Source organism: Gavia stellata, chromosome 2, assembly GCF_030936135.1.
Source record: "Gavia stellata isolate bGavSte3 chromosome 2, bGavSte3.hap2, whole genome shotgun sequence".
Lineage (NCBI taxonomy): Eukaryota > Metazoa > Chordata > Aves > Gaviiformes > Gaviidae > Gavia > Gavia stellata.
In genome coordinates this window covers 24,502,418-24,519,100 of record NC_082595.1, presented here as the reverse complement: position 1 = coordinate 24,519,100, position 16,683 = coordinate 24,502,418, and the positions used below count along the sequence as shown (strand labels likewise).

At 37.3% G+C, this 16,683-nt stretch overlaps 1 protein-coding gene across 2 annotated transcripts in view; it reads right to left on the bottom strand.

Annotated features, from left to right (window-relative positions):
• Positions 1-16,683, bottom strand: part of SMYD3 (SET and MYND domain containing 3) — a 424,863-nt gene that overhangs the window by 50,952 nt on the left and 357,228 nt on the right. For both annotated transcript variants that reach the window (XM_059835327.1, XM_059835329.1), the window contains one exon: positions 429-516. In XM_059835327.1, the coding sequence (XP_059691310.1) occupies positions 429-516 (88 nt within the window). The remainder of the gene's footprint in view (positions 1-428; positions 517-16,683) is intronic.

The following is a 16,683-nucleotide window of genomic DNA, read 5'->3' as shown; positions in this document are numbered from 1 at the left end:
ACTGTGATTATGTCCTTGTTATTGTCATTGCTGTGTAAAGAATAAGAACCTGCAAATGTTCACAATGGGAGTAATGGGACAAATAATTTAACAATGTTTCAGATTAAGCTTTATTTCCTTTGGAAGTGAATTTATATGAAGTGGTGGGCTGTCATGGCAAAAGTCTAAACCTAAGCCAAAATATCCCTTCACATCCTAGGTGCCTACTATCCCTGCCATGAAGCAATTCCAGTCCAAGTAATTATTATTAATACAATTAAGAGTATTACATGGTTTAAACATCAAATGAATTAAAAATACATTTTAAAAGAACACAAAAATGTAAACCTTTAGGAAATAAATCTCAAAACATGAACTGCCTACTAAGGGGCTCTCTGGATTTTTTTCACAACTGAATGACAGACTGTAGCCTGCCCCTGAAAGGATACCTTCCTTTGATTTTGGATATCTCACTTCATTTACGGCATCTTTGACTTCTTTCCAGGCATGCTCTTCACCGGCCAATTTCTCAGCATCCTGGTTAATGGAAACAAAAGCATTTGATGAGAAAAACAGTAAACTGAGAATATGCAGTGATGATGAAAAACAGGGTAAAAAGATTACACTGACAAAAGCTACTTGTGGGGATTGTATCACTATTTTTTTTAAATACACACAAAAAAAAATCATTTCACCTGGCATTCATACTCACCCTGTGTTTGTAAGTAAATGAGATGATATCAAGAAAAATGAATGCAAACTTGGAGACATTAAATACTCAAAACAGATATTAGGTTTGCAACAAGAACTATGATCAACCATAGAAGAGATATAATAGCATGTGATTTTCATTATCAAAATGCATTGAGCAGATCAAATTCTCTCAAAGACCTGCTACCTAATACTTCACAGATACTGAACCACACTGTAGAAAGGATTTAGCAAATAATTTTGATTAACCATGTGATTATAGAGACTTTACAAACAGTGAGAGGCTACCTTCATCCATTACTGTTATAAGCATGAGCTTACAGAAGTCTACTATTCAGAAAAAGCTGAACTTTGGTTTCCTTTTATAACTCATTGCTATTTCTTTCCTATTCCATTGGATTCTATAAACAGCTATATTTTCCCATTGCTTTGTCATAAAAAAGGAAAAAATGATTAATGGCTACAGCAGTAAGAGAAAGTTTCCCTTTTCAACACTCTAGCAGTGACTAACAGCACCTTAGGCAAACCACTTGGAACAAATTTATTAAAGCATCTACAGACACAGTTAAGCATCTTGAGGGATTTCCAAAAGCATCTAGATATTCAATTTCCATCGCTATAAGCACTTAAATACCTTTAAAAATCTGGCCTTTAAGACACTGCAGTTCATTATCTCTCTCTTCTTATAAAAGGCCCTGCTACTCACAAAGAGTTTTGTAAGTGCAAATTCTTGAAGCAATATTTTAAATACAGCTCTGAAAAGATCAGCCTTCAGCAGGGGTGGAGGCCTGGAAATGAACAGAGAAAGTGTCTGAAAATCTAACCAAGCACTTTGTAACCAAAAGATGCCCACTGGGCATCACAGGAGTGCCTCTATTAAAAAGCCCGTAATCTGTATCTGTCTAGAATCACATAATTTTCTTATTCCACTGCTCCTTATTTACTATAAATTCAGAACAGAAAATATTTACAGTGAGAATCAGCACTCACTTTAACATTTAATTTACAGTTTTGTCTTTTCATCTTCTCCATGAAACAGCAGACCTCTGTGTATTCCTGGAATGATTAAATCGAGATTAAATCAAGATTGGTCTCAGCTGCCCCACCGTTCTGTAGGGCCTTACAAAGAGGGCAGACTGACCCCACTGCATTTTGCACATGTACTTCCCCTACAATCAATTCTCTGATCAAAAAGATCACCTGGAAATAATTTTGTGCATAGCTGAATTTGCCACCAGAAGGCATATGGTGAATGTTAGTACAAACAAGCTCATACTGTAGAAATTTTATCAGCACAGTTAATGAACATAGCCAGGCCTCTTACAGCTTTGTGACAGACTTACACAATCTGTTAGCTTTCATGTAACCTCTACCAGTTTTTATGGTACTACATCAATTTCTGAACTCAGCCTGTTAACCTGTAACAATCTTTCTCTAAAACATCTTTATAGATCAAGCGCTGCTCACCGATTGATCTAAAAAATAAATCTGGCCTTTAAGATAGTAATAATGATGGCTGTGAAGTTTTAGGTTTAAGAAGGTACCGAAAAAGAAAAATTCTTTTAAGCTATCTACCTTTTCCCACTGGCCCAAGTATAATTCTCAGTATTTCTGTAACATGCTGTAAGCCTTATAACTAAAACCTCAGAAACATGGGAATTGGGACAGATTTGTAAGTGAAAGAAAAAGACCAACTATACACCAAGTTACAGGCCAATGACTGATGCATCATTAGGGCTCACTTCACACACACTGGGACTGAACGATGAAGGTTGAAGTATTCATTGACACAGGATTAAGCTTTCTCTTTCTTGTACTGTCTTTTGATTTGCTTTTCATTGTCTTCTAGCATTTCATTAATAACACAAAGCCGTGCAAGGTTGGGGTTTCCTCTAACCTTTACACTAGTGCATAGGGTTAAGTCAACACTGGCTTCATATCCAGGTAGAGAATAGGGAGTGTCTGTTGGACCAATAATCTCCAAGCCCTCTCTGGATTTATGGTCTTTATCCCTTTTGTAAGAGACTTTAGGATGGAGGGAACTGGGCACGATGCCCAGCTCTGGGAAGGATTTAAGCCATAGGTCTCAATGAGATGTTTTCTGTGCTTTCAAGAAGAGGCATTTTGGGGACTGGCTGACATAAGAACAAGCAAAGACCTGGCCAGCTGGCCCTTTTACACCTCTATTGTTCTTCATCAGATTTCCATACACCAAAGAAGTCCTGTCCTTTCCTAAACACTCTAGCTCAAGGCATGGAGGCTGCTTCCAAACAGGCAGCCAAGCAGGGGCTGCAAAACAACCAGGAGGGCTTATCACTGAGAACACTTCTGCCTTCTAGCCTAATAAGCTCTTTCCAAGTAAGTTGTTTCTCTTCCTTGGACAATGCCTTGAAAGTCATGGCCATGTGATACGACTAAGCCAGCTAAAAATATAAAGCTGCCTTGGAGTTGGAATTATGGAAATAATTGAAGTGATTAATAGTTACACTGAACTGTTTAATTTAATCTAAGAGCATGGCAGTAACAGCTATGGGAGATTTAGCTTTCCACAGAGTAACACCCATTCAATGCATTTCTTTTCAGAACATGTTCCCAGTCAAACCTCCAGGTGTGCAGAGCTGCCAACAATAAAGGAAGACAGGCTTTTTTCATCTGTGGAAAAGGAGAACCCTAGGCTGAAGAAAAGGAAGCGGCTTTTGAAAAAGAAGAAAGAGTTAGCAACTTGTGCCTCATTATTTTCCTTATTTCTAACATTGACACTAAACATAAGAGTTTGATCTTCAGAACAATAAAATATTTGTGTCTTGGTCTAAAAAATAATTAGACTAGATAATCTCGTCACAAAAATGTATGACAACCTTATCATGGCTGAAACTGACGTGCTTTACAATTCAGCTTTCGCACATAGAGACATGCTGGAGAAAACCGAGAGCGAAAGTGTTGAAAGCTCATGGGGAGAGCAGAAGAGACAGCTGCAATACACGCTTTTCAGTGGCAAGAACACAACCTCGCAATACTCTTAATAACACAGGTACAAACCATTGGAGGCAGAAGCGTCACTGGATGTACTAGCTGAACCCACAGTCTAGGATGCAAGGAAAGATAAAATTGATCTTGTGACTTATTTTGAGCAATTATTGCAGATGGAAGATGGTTCCAGCACCTGCTTTCCACTTACTCCAAGCATGTGAGGGGAAACTTGTTCATTAAAAGGTGAGTTAAGATGCAACAGCAACATTTTAATTCCATCTCTCCATTCTTCCAATACCATGGCAGGTGCTGCTACAGCTTTCTTGATAAAACACACCTGGGGATTTGTAATCTTAACACTGAAGCTTTCTAGAAATCTCCATGGACTACTTATCCTTTGGACTACCTATCCCTGACTGCTTAGACCTGTGCTTCTAATCCTTTAGATGGAACAATTTCCAGTTATATTCGATTCTTCTAGGAAAACAAGCTATAAATGCTTCACACCTGACACCTCTCAAAAGAAGGACACTGTGTACCTTCACATCTTCTTGAATTTAGGGTACATAAAACAAGAAGGCTCGCCTACATAAGTCAACCAGACAAAATTCTACCCCTGAAATCTATTTGGCTCATCAAAATGGGCAAAAGCAAAATATTCTGTAAAGCAAAATTTTCCTGCCATAATGAACCATCTTTCCTCCCCTAAATTTCACAATAATTTTGCTGTATAGAGGATTCAAGAACAAGATTTTTTTAAAAAAATTTGCTAAAACAGCATAATTTCTATAGATTGTAGATCAGAACAACATTAGTTATTGTTTTTCTTTCAGAATACTTCTAGATTTTATATCCAGTTATTCTCCAGACTTTTAAATTTGTAGCTACTCACTGCAATCTATGTTTCAGGAGCCTGAGAATGGACATGATCAGCTCTGCCCAGCACATCCTGTAAATGCTCAAAAAATAGTCTGTGGTACACAATACACCACTAAATATCAATATTTGCTTTAAATATTACACAGTTTTCCACAGTTTAGGTTCCATTAGTGACACTTGTAAAAATGAAGCTATAACCATTTATAACAAAGCTATAACAAAAGAGAAATAAGATGACCAGACGGTATCTGATGAGGATTATAATCTGTTTGAATAGTGATAAAATGTAAAATGTTCTGCAGTTCTGGCTTTAAGTGATAGGAAGATGTATTATAAAAGCACCTTCTCCTGAAACAATTACAGACATCACTCACCACAGAAATAAGCATTTTCAAAATGTTCACTTGTTCCATTCCCTCTTACCCCTTTGCTCCCACGCTGTTTCTAAAAATTAGTTCTCCCCCATCTCTTCTGCTATTCTAGTGTCCTGAACACATCCTATCCTTAACTGAAGTCTCCGTAGAAAGGAGTATAATCTTCAAAGTACAGATACATGTTTCTCTTTCCTTCCCATTGCTTTACAGCAGTCTTCTTTCCCTGACTACCCTTCTGTTTCTTATACTTCCTAAAAGTGCCCCCTACCTATTCATTTCAAGTGCTACTGCTTTTACACGCAATGTTAGCAGTTCTTTGCTATGCTATGCCAACATTTAAAATCCTGAATGTTAAAAGATTCCCACATGGACAGCATGTCCTCTGGGAGAAGGTATCCCTCTTACCAAAACACGCATATGCCAACCAGTCAGCGCCATTGCCTCCTCTGCCCAAATGCACTCCCACAGCCCCAGTGCTGCTCATCTGTAATGCACTGCACCTCCAAAAATCTCCTGAACATCGAAAAGGTTGATGAAGGGCTAGTCCTCCTTTCATAGTTAGGCTACAGGATAGAAACAGGACATGGATTTTCTGTCCTCTCTACAAAGTTCATCTTTCTCCTTCTCACAGATGGAGGTAGAGAAACAAGCCAGAGATTTGCCATGGAGAGGAACTGTGAAGCACTCCCCACCTCCCTCCACAGAAGAGAGAAGTGGGGACAGGAAACTCCAAACAATAAGTAACTCCTACACTTCTTTTTCTCCTTCCCAACCTCTGTCCTACAAGAAGTAGGCCCAAAGGCATTTCCAATGTTCAGGTATCCAGCCCCACAGAGGCAGAAACAAGCAAAGCTTTGTAGGGGATATTGGAGTGCCAGGCTACCCTGAGAGGAGTCAAAAACAAGGTCTAAAGTTTTCCATGACCAGTATCTTCTCTTCTAAATACACAAATGGAATACAAGAGTGTGATGTAAGCACCAGCAAATGTCAGTTTTACAGTAGTAAAAGACTATAAACCATAGTTCAAACAGAAATAAGGGGTTCCATATGAAATATTATTGGGCATTATATTTTTGCAAGACAGAAAAATCACACAAAATAATCATAATAGTTCCTTCTGGACACAAAACCTATGACTACATAATGATAATCCTGTAAGACAGCAGCATATAATTCTGTTCTTGTTCTCTTTTTGTGCAAGCTTTAAAAATTACTTTTAAAAAATATTTTTATGGACTGTAATATTTTAACACTTTAAAAGCTATGGATACCTCAAATATCTGAACATTTCATATAAATTGCTGACCATGGCTTAACTTTTTAGAAATGAAGCAAATTGTAAGTGGCAACTACAGATGTGCATCTGACAGAACAATTCTGACCAACTTGATGGGTTCCAATCAAAAGAGTTTTTCTTAGATTTTGTTTGAAGGTGTCAGAAGAGCTCAGACACATTTAAATTAGGGCATGACATTTTAAAACAGATCTCTGATACATTATGCTCTGAAAGCATAAATAATAATTTACTATTTCTGATTCTATTGAAAAGTGCAGCAACTACTGAACGTATGTTTCTAGTAAACTCAGTAACTCATTGTTTTATACTTGGTGGCAAAAGGAAAGCGTTAAACAAGTAGAAGATATTGCAGATCTTCTGAAGCTTCACTTTCAGTAAGATGAAGAAAAATGTCCGTGAGAAAATGTGATATGGAAGCTGTTATATTGCGGCTAAACTGAATTTGTGACTTGAATGCTTCAGAGCAAACAGGGTATGAGGGCCTGCTGGGCAATCACAGGTGCATGCAGCTACAGGCACAGCAAGACAAAGCACACTTGAGCTATTCCCCGAAATATCTGAGGTCATCTCTTCTAAAACATTTTCAGTCTTTCTCATTTCCATACAGAATTTGTGCTCAACTTTGAAGCCGCAGTTTTGTGATGGGACAGCAGTTTGTGATAGAGGACTGTATAGCTGAAGAAAAATATATACTTGCTGGGAAGCACAGGCTATTGTGAAACAAACTGCGGTGCTAGAGTTTGACCGGAACCTGGGCTGGATTTACGTTTGTATACTGGATGAAGTTTAAAGTCAGAATAGAAGACCCCTCATCTCTTATTATGAAGTCTACAGCTTCAGTTGAGGATTTCACTCATCTTCACTCTTGCGAACGTACTTTGTTAAGAACTACGAGTATGTGACATGATCAGTGCACAGAGGACTGTCATGATTCAAGATTTACATGTGATTTCTGAAGTTTCAAAAGCTCCCCTGCCCTGCCCCAAGAAAAATAATGCCAGGTCCATAAATGCTAGTTCAACTATCCTTTCCAACCCACATAAGGTTGTCCTCACCAGAAGTTGAGCTGTCAGAAGATAAGACCTTGTGTTTTCTGTCATATGGCTCTGAAGAGGGCAGATGGGACACATGGCAATTCCAAAGCTACTCTGCCTGCAGACAAAAAGAATGTTGTGTTTTCTGTGAGACGGTTGGGAGGGGGTGAACCTGACTTCTGAACAAACTGAATTTGTGCTTTTTATTTTTGAATTCTGAAAGTAAAATAAGACACACTACAGTTGGATGCCATATTGCAGCAGTGCAGTGCATTGCTCAGTATTGGGCAGGCTGCATTACCTCATATAATCGATATCAGCTCTTCATGGATTACTGACTCTGGTGTCTGGAAGTGCATAAGAACTGCACAGGTTAGTAATACTCTAAATTGTATAGGTATTGGAAAATTTAACAGTTGTTCACGCCATTCATGTTTAAGTGCTCTACATTCAAATCAAGATGAAGGTTTCCCCAGACCCTGTGTATAATTAGTGCAAAAAAACCAAGCACCTTCACATGGTAGTATGAATAACCTCCCCTTAACGTTATCCAACTTAGTTACAACATTACAATATTTACTCAGAAATTTAAAAAGAGGCATCAGAAAAACCTGTGGGAAATTTATTAAAATGAGATGCTTTTAATAAAGAGAAAATTAAGATCAGCAAGTCCATTTTAAGAAGTCAGTTTAATTTAATAATATTAAATAGGACCAAGATAAGTTTCTCCCAATTACATCTTAGATTTAATTAAGTCTTGAAGTATAAGGTAAGAAAGGAGCAAATAGAGCAACAGTTCTCAATCTCTCCAGTTGCAAGTCCACTATCTGCCAAGCTCACAATTCACCAACACCAGTAATTGCATTTCTGTCAAGAGTCATACTCCGCTCTTATCCACTGCAATCCCACTTCAGCTACTAATTTCTGTGAATTTTTTAGACACACACATTTTTAAACAATCTTTTCAAAGATTACTGCATCTGTATATTGTATGTTACAGAGGCAATCTCATAAATGTTTTAGAGTGAAGCAAACTGACATCCCTCTCCCTACTGACTCCCCTGCTTCTAGATTCCAGGGTCACATTAGCCTTCTTTGCCAGAGGAGAACACAATGTTTTCCATTTCTGTTCAGATACACATGCTGAGATTCATCTGACCAAATGTAGACATTTGGGCTACCCTTCTATCTGACAGAGAAAAAGAGGCACTCTCAGAGTGTAATTTGTATTATCCTAAAGCAGGCTTCTAAAATACGTCAGATGAATAACAGTCAAAGTGTGTCCATTTTTCTCCATTTTGTTCATAAAGGAAGTCTAGAGTAACTAGCTCAGACACTGACATTTACACTGTAGCTGTCTGAGATCTGGTGAAATAAATCATAGCTGTAGGTCCCCATTTCAGATGTGGAACACGTGTTCTACATTCGCAGTGATGGTGCATCTTATTTCAGTAGGTCTAATTTACTAAGCAATTCCAGTTCCTCTGTATTATTTACCTGTCCTCATAAATGTTTATTATTCTCTCAGTCTTTGTCATCCACGAATTTTACTGGCAATGATTTTGCAATTTCTTCCAATTAATTCATGAAAATGCTGGGTACTGTAGAAACACGGTTATTATGGACACACTCTGAAACTATTTGGTAAGCATTATACATAAACATTAAATCACCATAATCATTGGTTAAGTGTGTTGTCCGAACAATCTTTAGAGTGTATGTATATTGAGTGTATATGTATAAATTCCTCTAGTAAGAGAAAAGGCACCAAAAAAGCTCAAAGCTTTCATTAGTCTCGAACATCACAGCCCAACTGAACTATTTAAAGACCAATAATGCTCACAGATCAAGTGTTATTATTAAAGCTTTTCTGTTTTACACGCACTCTTTGTGATAAAAACCTAAAGCAAATAACATTACAGACAGTATTTCCCCTCTCAAAAAGCAGCATACAAGGATGCTAGGCTACTTAGCAAGAAAGCAAGAAAGTATCTGAAGAGATCTGTCAAATATAAGGAATACATAGGGCTAAGCAGCTAAACTTCACCATAGCATCTTACCTGGACCTGGATATTCCTCAAATAAAATGCACATGTATTTAACACATTCTGAAGTCATTTTAGTTAAGTGTTTGTCATTCTGGTTGCTAACCAAAACATTTCCCATTTTTAACTAGGTCCCTTAAATACTACTACTACTCCTTTTGGTGAAAAAGGAGTCATAATTACACAAGGGCTATCCTAGTACCTTTTATTGACCTTTCTCCATACTCTTTTACAAAATCCTTGTGCCGCACACAGCTTGGGCCCCTGGGGATGATCAGCACTTTGCAGGCCCAAGACCCCAGTGCCTACTCCCAGTCAAGATGATGGAACTTGCGGTTTATTCCATGAGCAACAGGACCAAGTTTTGTGTCTGTGACAGTACTGCCTTTATAAACCTCCTAATTTCAGCAGCTTAGAGCTGACTGCAAAATTCCCATCCAAGCTGCATAGGTTACAAGCTGAAATAAAAGTCGATTGGATCATGTGAAGAGCAATAAATAGAAGTTCACTATTTATCAACTCATAAAAGCCAGGGGATGCGAGGAAGGGAGGAAAAGCAAAGGAAAGTACTAACCGCTTAGCTTCAGAGAAATAGGTCCTTATGCCAGACCACCCAGAAATTCTTGGCACGTTTGTAATTCCATTGTAATTTCCCGCATCAGTCCAAAAAAACCCCTGTGGGTAATTCGGTTACCTGAGGAAGGATACTGTTCAGCCTAATCCCTAGCAACTGTGAAGCTGGTATTTCAGACTCTTTCAGGCATTACACATTTGTTAAGGCAATCTCTAGATCTATCTTACCAAACAAACTGACAGCTATAAGGCAAATCTGCTTTATTTCTTAATTCTGCAACCTGTGGAGACAAAGAGTGCTACTGAGGACATTTAATGGCTCAAAAGAGATATGTAGGTCCAAAATCCTCAGAATATTTAGGCATTCACAATGCATAATCCAATCCACATTCATCAGTGCATTGAAATATGTACTTAAGTTTAAATGCATGCATAAATCCCATTAAAGTTAATATTTATGCGAATGACTAAACACTTCACTAAGTAGAGGTGTAGTTATTTGTGTATCAAAGTTCAATTTACGCGTCAGTGATTTGAAGAATTTGTGCCCATTGAATTATTGGTTCTAACTGAAGATATACTGACATGAAGTTAGATATTTATTCTAAACACTAATATCAAAACAATTTTATATCTTAATGCATGATATATCACATGATAAAATGGTAGCTATAATAATTATGTTTTTTTAATGTATATTGCAATGTAAAATAACAATATTTAACACAGCATACATTTTCTGAATGAATGGGTATGAAATACAGGGAGTTTAGGGTTTAGAAAAGCACTTGCAACATGGTTAAGATCGTATACAGTTGGTCAATCTACTCTATACCTTAAAAATATTTGTCAGATCTCAAAAGTGAAAGTGGCAATTCCTCGAGCGCTGATAAAAATTGACTGCCTAATTCACTAGCATGTTGCTTAAATATTCAGTGTCAATGCTCAAATCCACACTGACCAGTCTCCAAGTTTTTTTAAAGTCATGAATAAAAAAAAGGTTGAATTAATTTTGTACAGCTGCAGCTCTTAAGAGAGCACAGTATCTGGACTTTCCTCCTCTAGAATTTTGCCAACAAATTTGATCATCCCCTAGATGAATATTAGTTTCATATAATCAAAGGAGAAGTATGCAAATACTTTTAAAAGATGTTTTACACTATTTTAGTAATTTCAAGAACTTCTACTTTGGAGAATTATTATTGACCATCATCTAACTAATACCTATTTAAACCAGCAGAGGTTCTTCCAGTCTTTAAGGGAAGCATCTAGAAACACTCCATAAGGCAAATGAGTGCTTGAAACAAACTGTTTCCAGTCCCTTTCTAGTACTCTATTATTCTGACTCAATAATACGGACATTTTAGTCATTGTCACAAAAAAATAGGAAAATGGCCACATCCCAGAGAGTGAAAAGGACATTCTCTAAAATGTCATAATGCCATGGAAACTATTATAAGACCCTTGAATATTTCTCAGGGCCTTTAATTACTGTTTGAATAGCTATCATGCAGCTGGTTCTTGTTGACTGCCATTGTTACAAGTTTTTACATGCCTCAGCAATCAATGGTGATTGGCCAAGGTGATTCAAAGCAAAGAGAGGTAGCCTAGATCACAAAACATGTACTGAAAGTTAGACATCTTGACCCACATGGAAGCAACTGTTTATGGGACCTGCTGGAACAACATAATCTGGTGATACATACTCAATATTGGATTTCCAATTTTCCAAAACAGTTCATGGTACTAGTAATCTGTTTCTCTGTGTCCTGATAAGTACTCTCCACTAAGTACTTCACTCATCGGTTAAAAACAGACATATTGTTCTCATAAATTTCTTTTCCCAGTCAGGTGGATGAGTGTTGCCCCTCTGAAAAGCATGCTATCTCAACCCCTCCTTTTTTAAATTTCTTTTGCAGGTGAGGGTTTGGGGTAGGGGAGAAGCAGCTCACTTTGCATGGATCCCTACCTCCATCAACCAAATACAATGTACTGGTAAACAACTTCACAGTATCTTTCTGCCCTATACCAAATGTCTATAGATTCAAACTACTGTATTATTAGGCAGTAGCTGGAATCACACCAAAAGCTTTCAAAGCTCAGAAGGACTTCTTTTACACATTGGAATAATGCAAATTTAATGTAAAGTTGTACACTAGAAATATTTTGAGAGTAAAAATTTAGTTGTCTAGGTATTGTCAAAGGAATTGCAGAAACTTTAGTTTATATTCAACACTTGTCAGCACTAAGACAAAGACTCATGCATTAACTTTTCTGAAGCAATATGATGCAGCAACATACTTTTCTTAATGATTGTGGTCAGATAAATCTTGGGCAGAGTTGTGATACACTGTTTTACCATGCTCCCCAATTCAATTCACTGTTTGCAGTGTAATCAATGGCTTTCATACAATTCATGGAGCAATCCTGTGGAAAATAACAGGACATCCTGCAATGGGTCAACAAATTACACAGTCCTCTGCTGTAACTCACATAGCTGGAGTAAATTCAGCCTTTTCAAGCCTGCTGCCTTTTACACAACAAAAAGTTCCTATTCATGTCTAAAAATAAAACTCACAAATGCAAAATTTATAACTACAACTTTAGTTACTGCATTGTTGTGATATTAATTAAATTACTGGCAAGAAATTGATATCACACATTACTTACCATAGCTATTTTTCAATCCAATGCATTCAGTCTGCAGTTTTACAGTCTCAAAAGTTATAGACTTCCTTGCTATTTAGATGAGCTCATTCTTACTTTAATAGACCTCAGAGGATATTAGTTAAGAACTGGAATTGATTTAGGCACTGAAGAGCCTGATTTTGCCTTTCTCAATCTATGGTGCTTCCTACAAATTCAGCCAAAGCCCCAAACTTTGAAGAATTACACTGTTAAAAAGAAATTAGAATGAAGTCATGACACCTGATGACCTTGCCACAGGAGCCTAAATCAATCAATCAATCAATCAATCAATCAGTCTTTGAAAAATAAAATGAAAAATAAAATTTGGCTTGCAAAGAGTGTTTGAAAGTTTAGAGGCAGCTGACAGGAAAGCCATTTTTCTTCATTTAAATAAGAAGACTAGAGTGAAAGATGCACTTCCACAATGCGGCATGGGAAATAACAACAATGTGAGTCTTTGTAGTACATTTCATACTGAGATATTCTAAGGAATAAATAATCTTTTTAATGTTACTTGTATAATGGGCATTTCTATGTCTATTTTATGGAGGGAGATATGAAACAGGGCTGTACATTACTTACCAAAGATCACAAAACAAATAGAAGCAAAAGACAACAACCACCACCATGTACTGCATGTATAATACATTGCTCACTAAAAAAGGCATAATATCTTTAAAATTGTCCCTGTGTGTTCCATGTACATACCTATGTACATACATATATGCATACAATATTGCTTTTCCCATTAAGACCTGTTTTTGTCCAGTGTAGATACGCTTCCACTTCACCACAAAAAGTAATTACAGTGAAATGGATCACAAAATATACTGTTCCTCCTAGCAAGTAGACAGGCTAAGGAGATTGTTTAGTTCATAGATTTAACAATGGGGCAGATTACCAGATTAAAATATGGACTACTAGATTAATTTTTTTTCCAGACTTCTTTTAACCCATTCTTGACCCTTATAAGGTAAAACCATGATCTTACTTCAGGCCCCACTGTACACAAGTCTGTTTTATAAAACCACTCATTATTCCTCTCCTCTGATTGGAATTATCAGAAAACTAGGACAATAGACATAGCAATGAAGCTAATCTTTTGTTTTACCAAGCATTTACACCTACTGTATACGTAGTACTTCATTCTAGTGATTTCCAGGCATTGTATGGACAGTAATTGATCTCAGAAAAAATATACTGCAAGAAAGGTAAGATTTATTAGCACAATTTTTCAGCTAAGGAAAATGAAAGAAAAAGATGACAAACCGCCAAACGTTATAAAGGAAGTATGTAGTATAAAATCAGGATGGCATTAGGAACCAGAAATTTGAAGTATGAAGAAAGTATATTCAGAATCTGAAGAGAAATACACAGGATGCACTGATATGAAGCAGCATCACAGGAACCACAGCTGAAAAAAGTTTTTTTTCCAGAATGAAAAAGGTTCCTCTGGACTAGTTTTGGGTGATGTCTTCAACAGGGAATGAGTTCAGAGATGACAAAAGCTTTTGTTGAAATTACTTGAAGATGGCCTATTGCAAAAAAATTCAGTGAACCAATAAAATTGTGTGCTATTTCGAGTTACAAATTTGCTGATAAAGAGTAAAGAGTCCTTTTCCATCTTGTTTTCTTCCTCCAAGTTGGTGTGACTCAGAATGTTTGTAGACTTTACTGTTGCTATTATTTATAAAACTGGCAGTATCAGAATCACAGCTACACTGTTTTGCAGGTTTTTAGACTGTACAGAGTAAAAAGAGTACTCACCCCAAAAAGCTGACAGTCTAGCAGGAGAGAAAACAGTGAAATGGAGGGAGCAAAATATACACTATGCCAGCAAAGGTTGAAGTTATAATCAGCCCATATACTATTGGGCCTTTAAAGGTAAATGGTAAAATTCATTCCTTGTCAGAAAGGGATTTAGCTTACATCCACAGAACTGAGGAGAAAAAGGTATTTCCACTCACTTTCTTTTCCTTTTTCTTTAAAATTCATAGCCCATTAGATACAATATACACTTGGGAAGACACAGATCCAAGCTCCTATTTCTGCTTGATTTGTAGCAGGAATCTAGAACAAAGATACAGTGAACTGTCTGTATCCTGGACTCACCTGAACTTCACCCATTGCCTGAAGCACTGACAGAATTGTGGGGTCCCCTTACACCATAGGGAGTGCTCTGACACCTAGGATAAAACGTCATTCTTGCTCTGATGCAGGTATTATTTTGTCCGAAGTGGAAGACCTTCAACAGGAGAGATTTTTGAACCCAGAAAATTGAATCCCAGTCAGTCCAGAAAACTCTGCAGTTTAAAAGTTGTGACACCTTTTTTTCTGACTGAAATGGGATTTGAATTAAAATCTGTCATATTTCAAGTAAATTACCTAATTCATGGAATTTAAAAAGACCGAACATCCTGCAGAGTAGAAGAAAGTGACTGATAAACAGATCAAGAAAAGGCATCCAAAATCAAGATTTTTCCTTTAGGTACAACTGATATTAGAAACCACGTTGACATGCTGAAACACAAAAGTCATTATAGCAACCTCAATGAAAAAGAATTCAGAGATCAAGATCAGATAAAGCAATGACTGGCTTCAATATATATTTAGAAAAAATTTGTGAACTAGTGTCCCCAAAATCACTGCAGGAAAAGGTGTTTGGAAAATTATTTGTCTGATCTAGTCTTATGTTTTACATTACTCCTGTTTCTCTCAGCATATTCTATCTTCTATATGTTTGGTTTAGATTGCTAACCCAGAATGTGACTTTTGTTATTTCTGTCTATCATTCAGCAGAGACCAAATAGTGACTGCTATACAAATGACACCATGTGAAAAAAAGAAATCATAACAGTAATAACTAGTTCTAACGACAGTCCCAAGGAAGCTGGACATCCAGAAAGGGGGAATGCTGCTCGCCAGGCACTTAAATGTAGCTGCTACAGCCTGAAACAGCAATGAGAGCAGACTCCCATCCCTGGGCAAAAAAGTTTTTCTGCTTAAAACATCTAAAAGAAGATTTACATTTCCTCTCAGATGGCTGGGTCTGAAAGGAATGAGATTCTGCTCCCCTCAGATGAGCAGAAAGCCAGACTCCCAGGAGAATGCCACACTTAAACTCCTACCTTGTCTCCAAATATGAACTTGTTGGACCAAATTGATACAGGTTTCCCTACTAAGGATCCCCTGAACAAGCAAGGAGTCTGCATACAGCTCTGTACTCATGTCTGTTTATAAGAAGAGCAGTATATTTTCTGTGACCTTTGACAACCCAAGTGAGCTCCAGCTGACTGCTGTCAAGTTGTGACCAGAGCACAGTGAGGCAGTCCTGAAGCAACTGGGAGAGGTAAGTCGTCATGGAAAAATGATCACAGTCCATTTGTCACTGTCTGTGGGATTGCCCTTTCATGGAAAAAAATTACAATGTTGAAAGACAAAAGAAGCCTCAGAAGTCATGTAAAGAAGTGCTAAGAAGCTGAAGAGATTATGCCTTTGTTAATGAACAAGAGAGCCCAGAAATTAGAAGCGGTTGCCTTGTTTTTTAGTGTCATTTTTGGCACTAGAAAAAAAAAAAAAGCCCTCTGTCCTTGGCTGTTTGGAAATACATCCCAAGAGGGTAAGATCCTCTGAAAGGGAACAGATTAGTGTTAGACTGACTGCTGGATTTCAGGAACTGATCCAGGGTTTATGTCACTACCAAATGTCTTGCCAGAAGGAAGGAACTGTTAATCAGCCAACCACCTATGGAAAAAATCAGCATTGTGTCCCTGTGGGCTGCTAATTACTGCCACTGATTTTTGTAGGCACTGGTTATACTAACGTTGGGCTGAAAGGGTAGGTGGGTGAAATATGACTGAGCTCTGCCTTAACTTTCTTCTGTAGTTTGCTTCAAAGGCAGTTCTAGTGGCAAAACAGTAAAAAGAAGATGAGGAATGAACAGATGATTTCTAAAATAAACTATTGCAAACTCTATCTTTCAATAGGAAATGGATTAAACCAGCATTTTATCGGAACAAAGTCCTGATTTATTTTTTTTAACACACCCTTAGTACCTTAGTACTTAGCAAGTACCTTAGACACATGACTAGAGATACTGATACTCCTACTTTATTCTTTGCTTTGATCAAAGG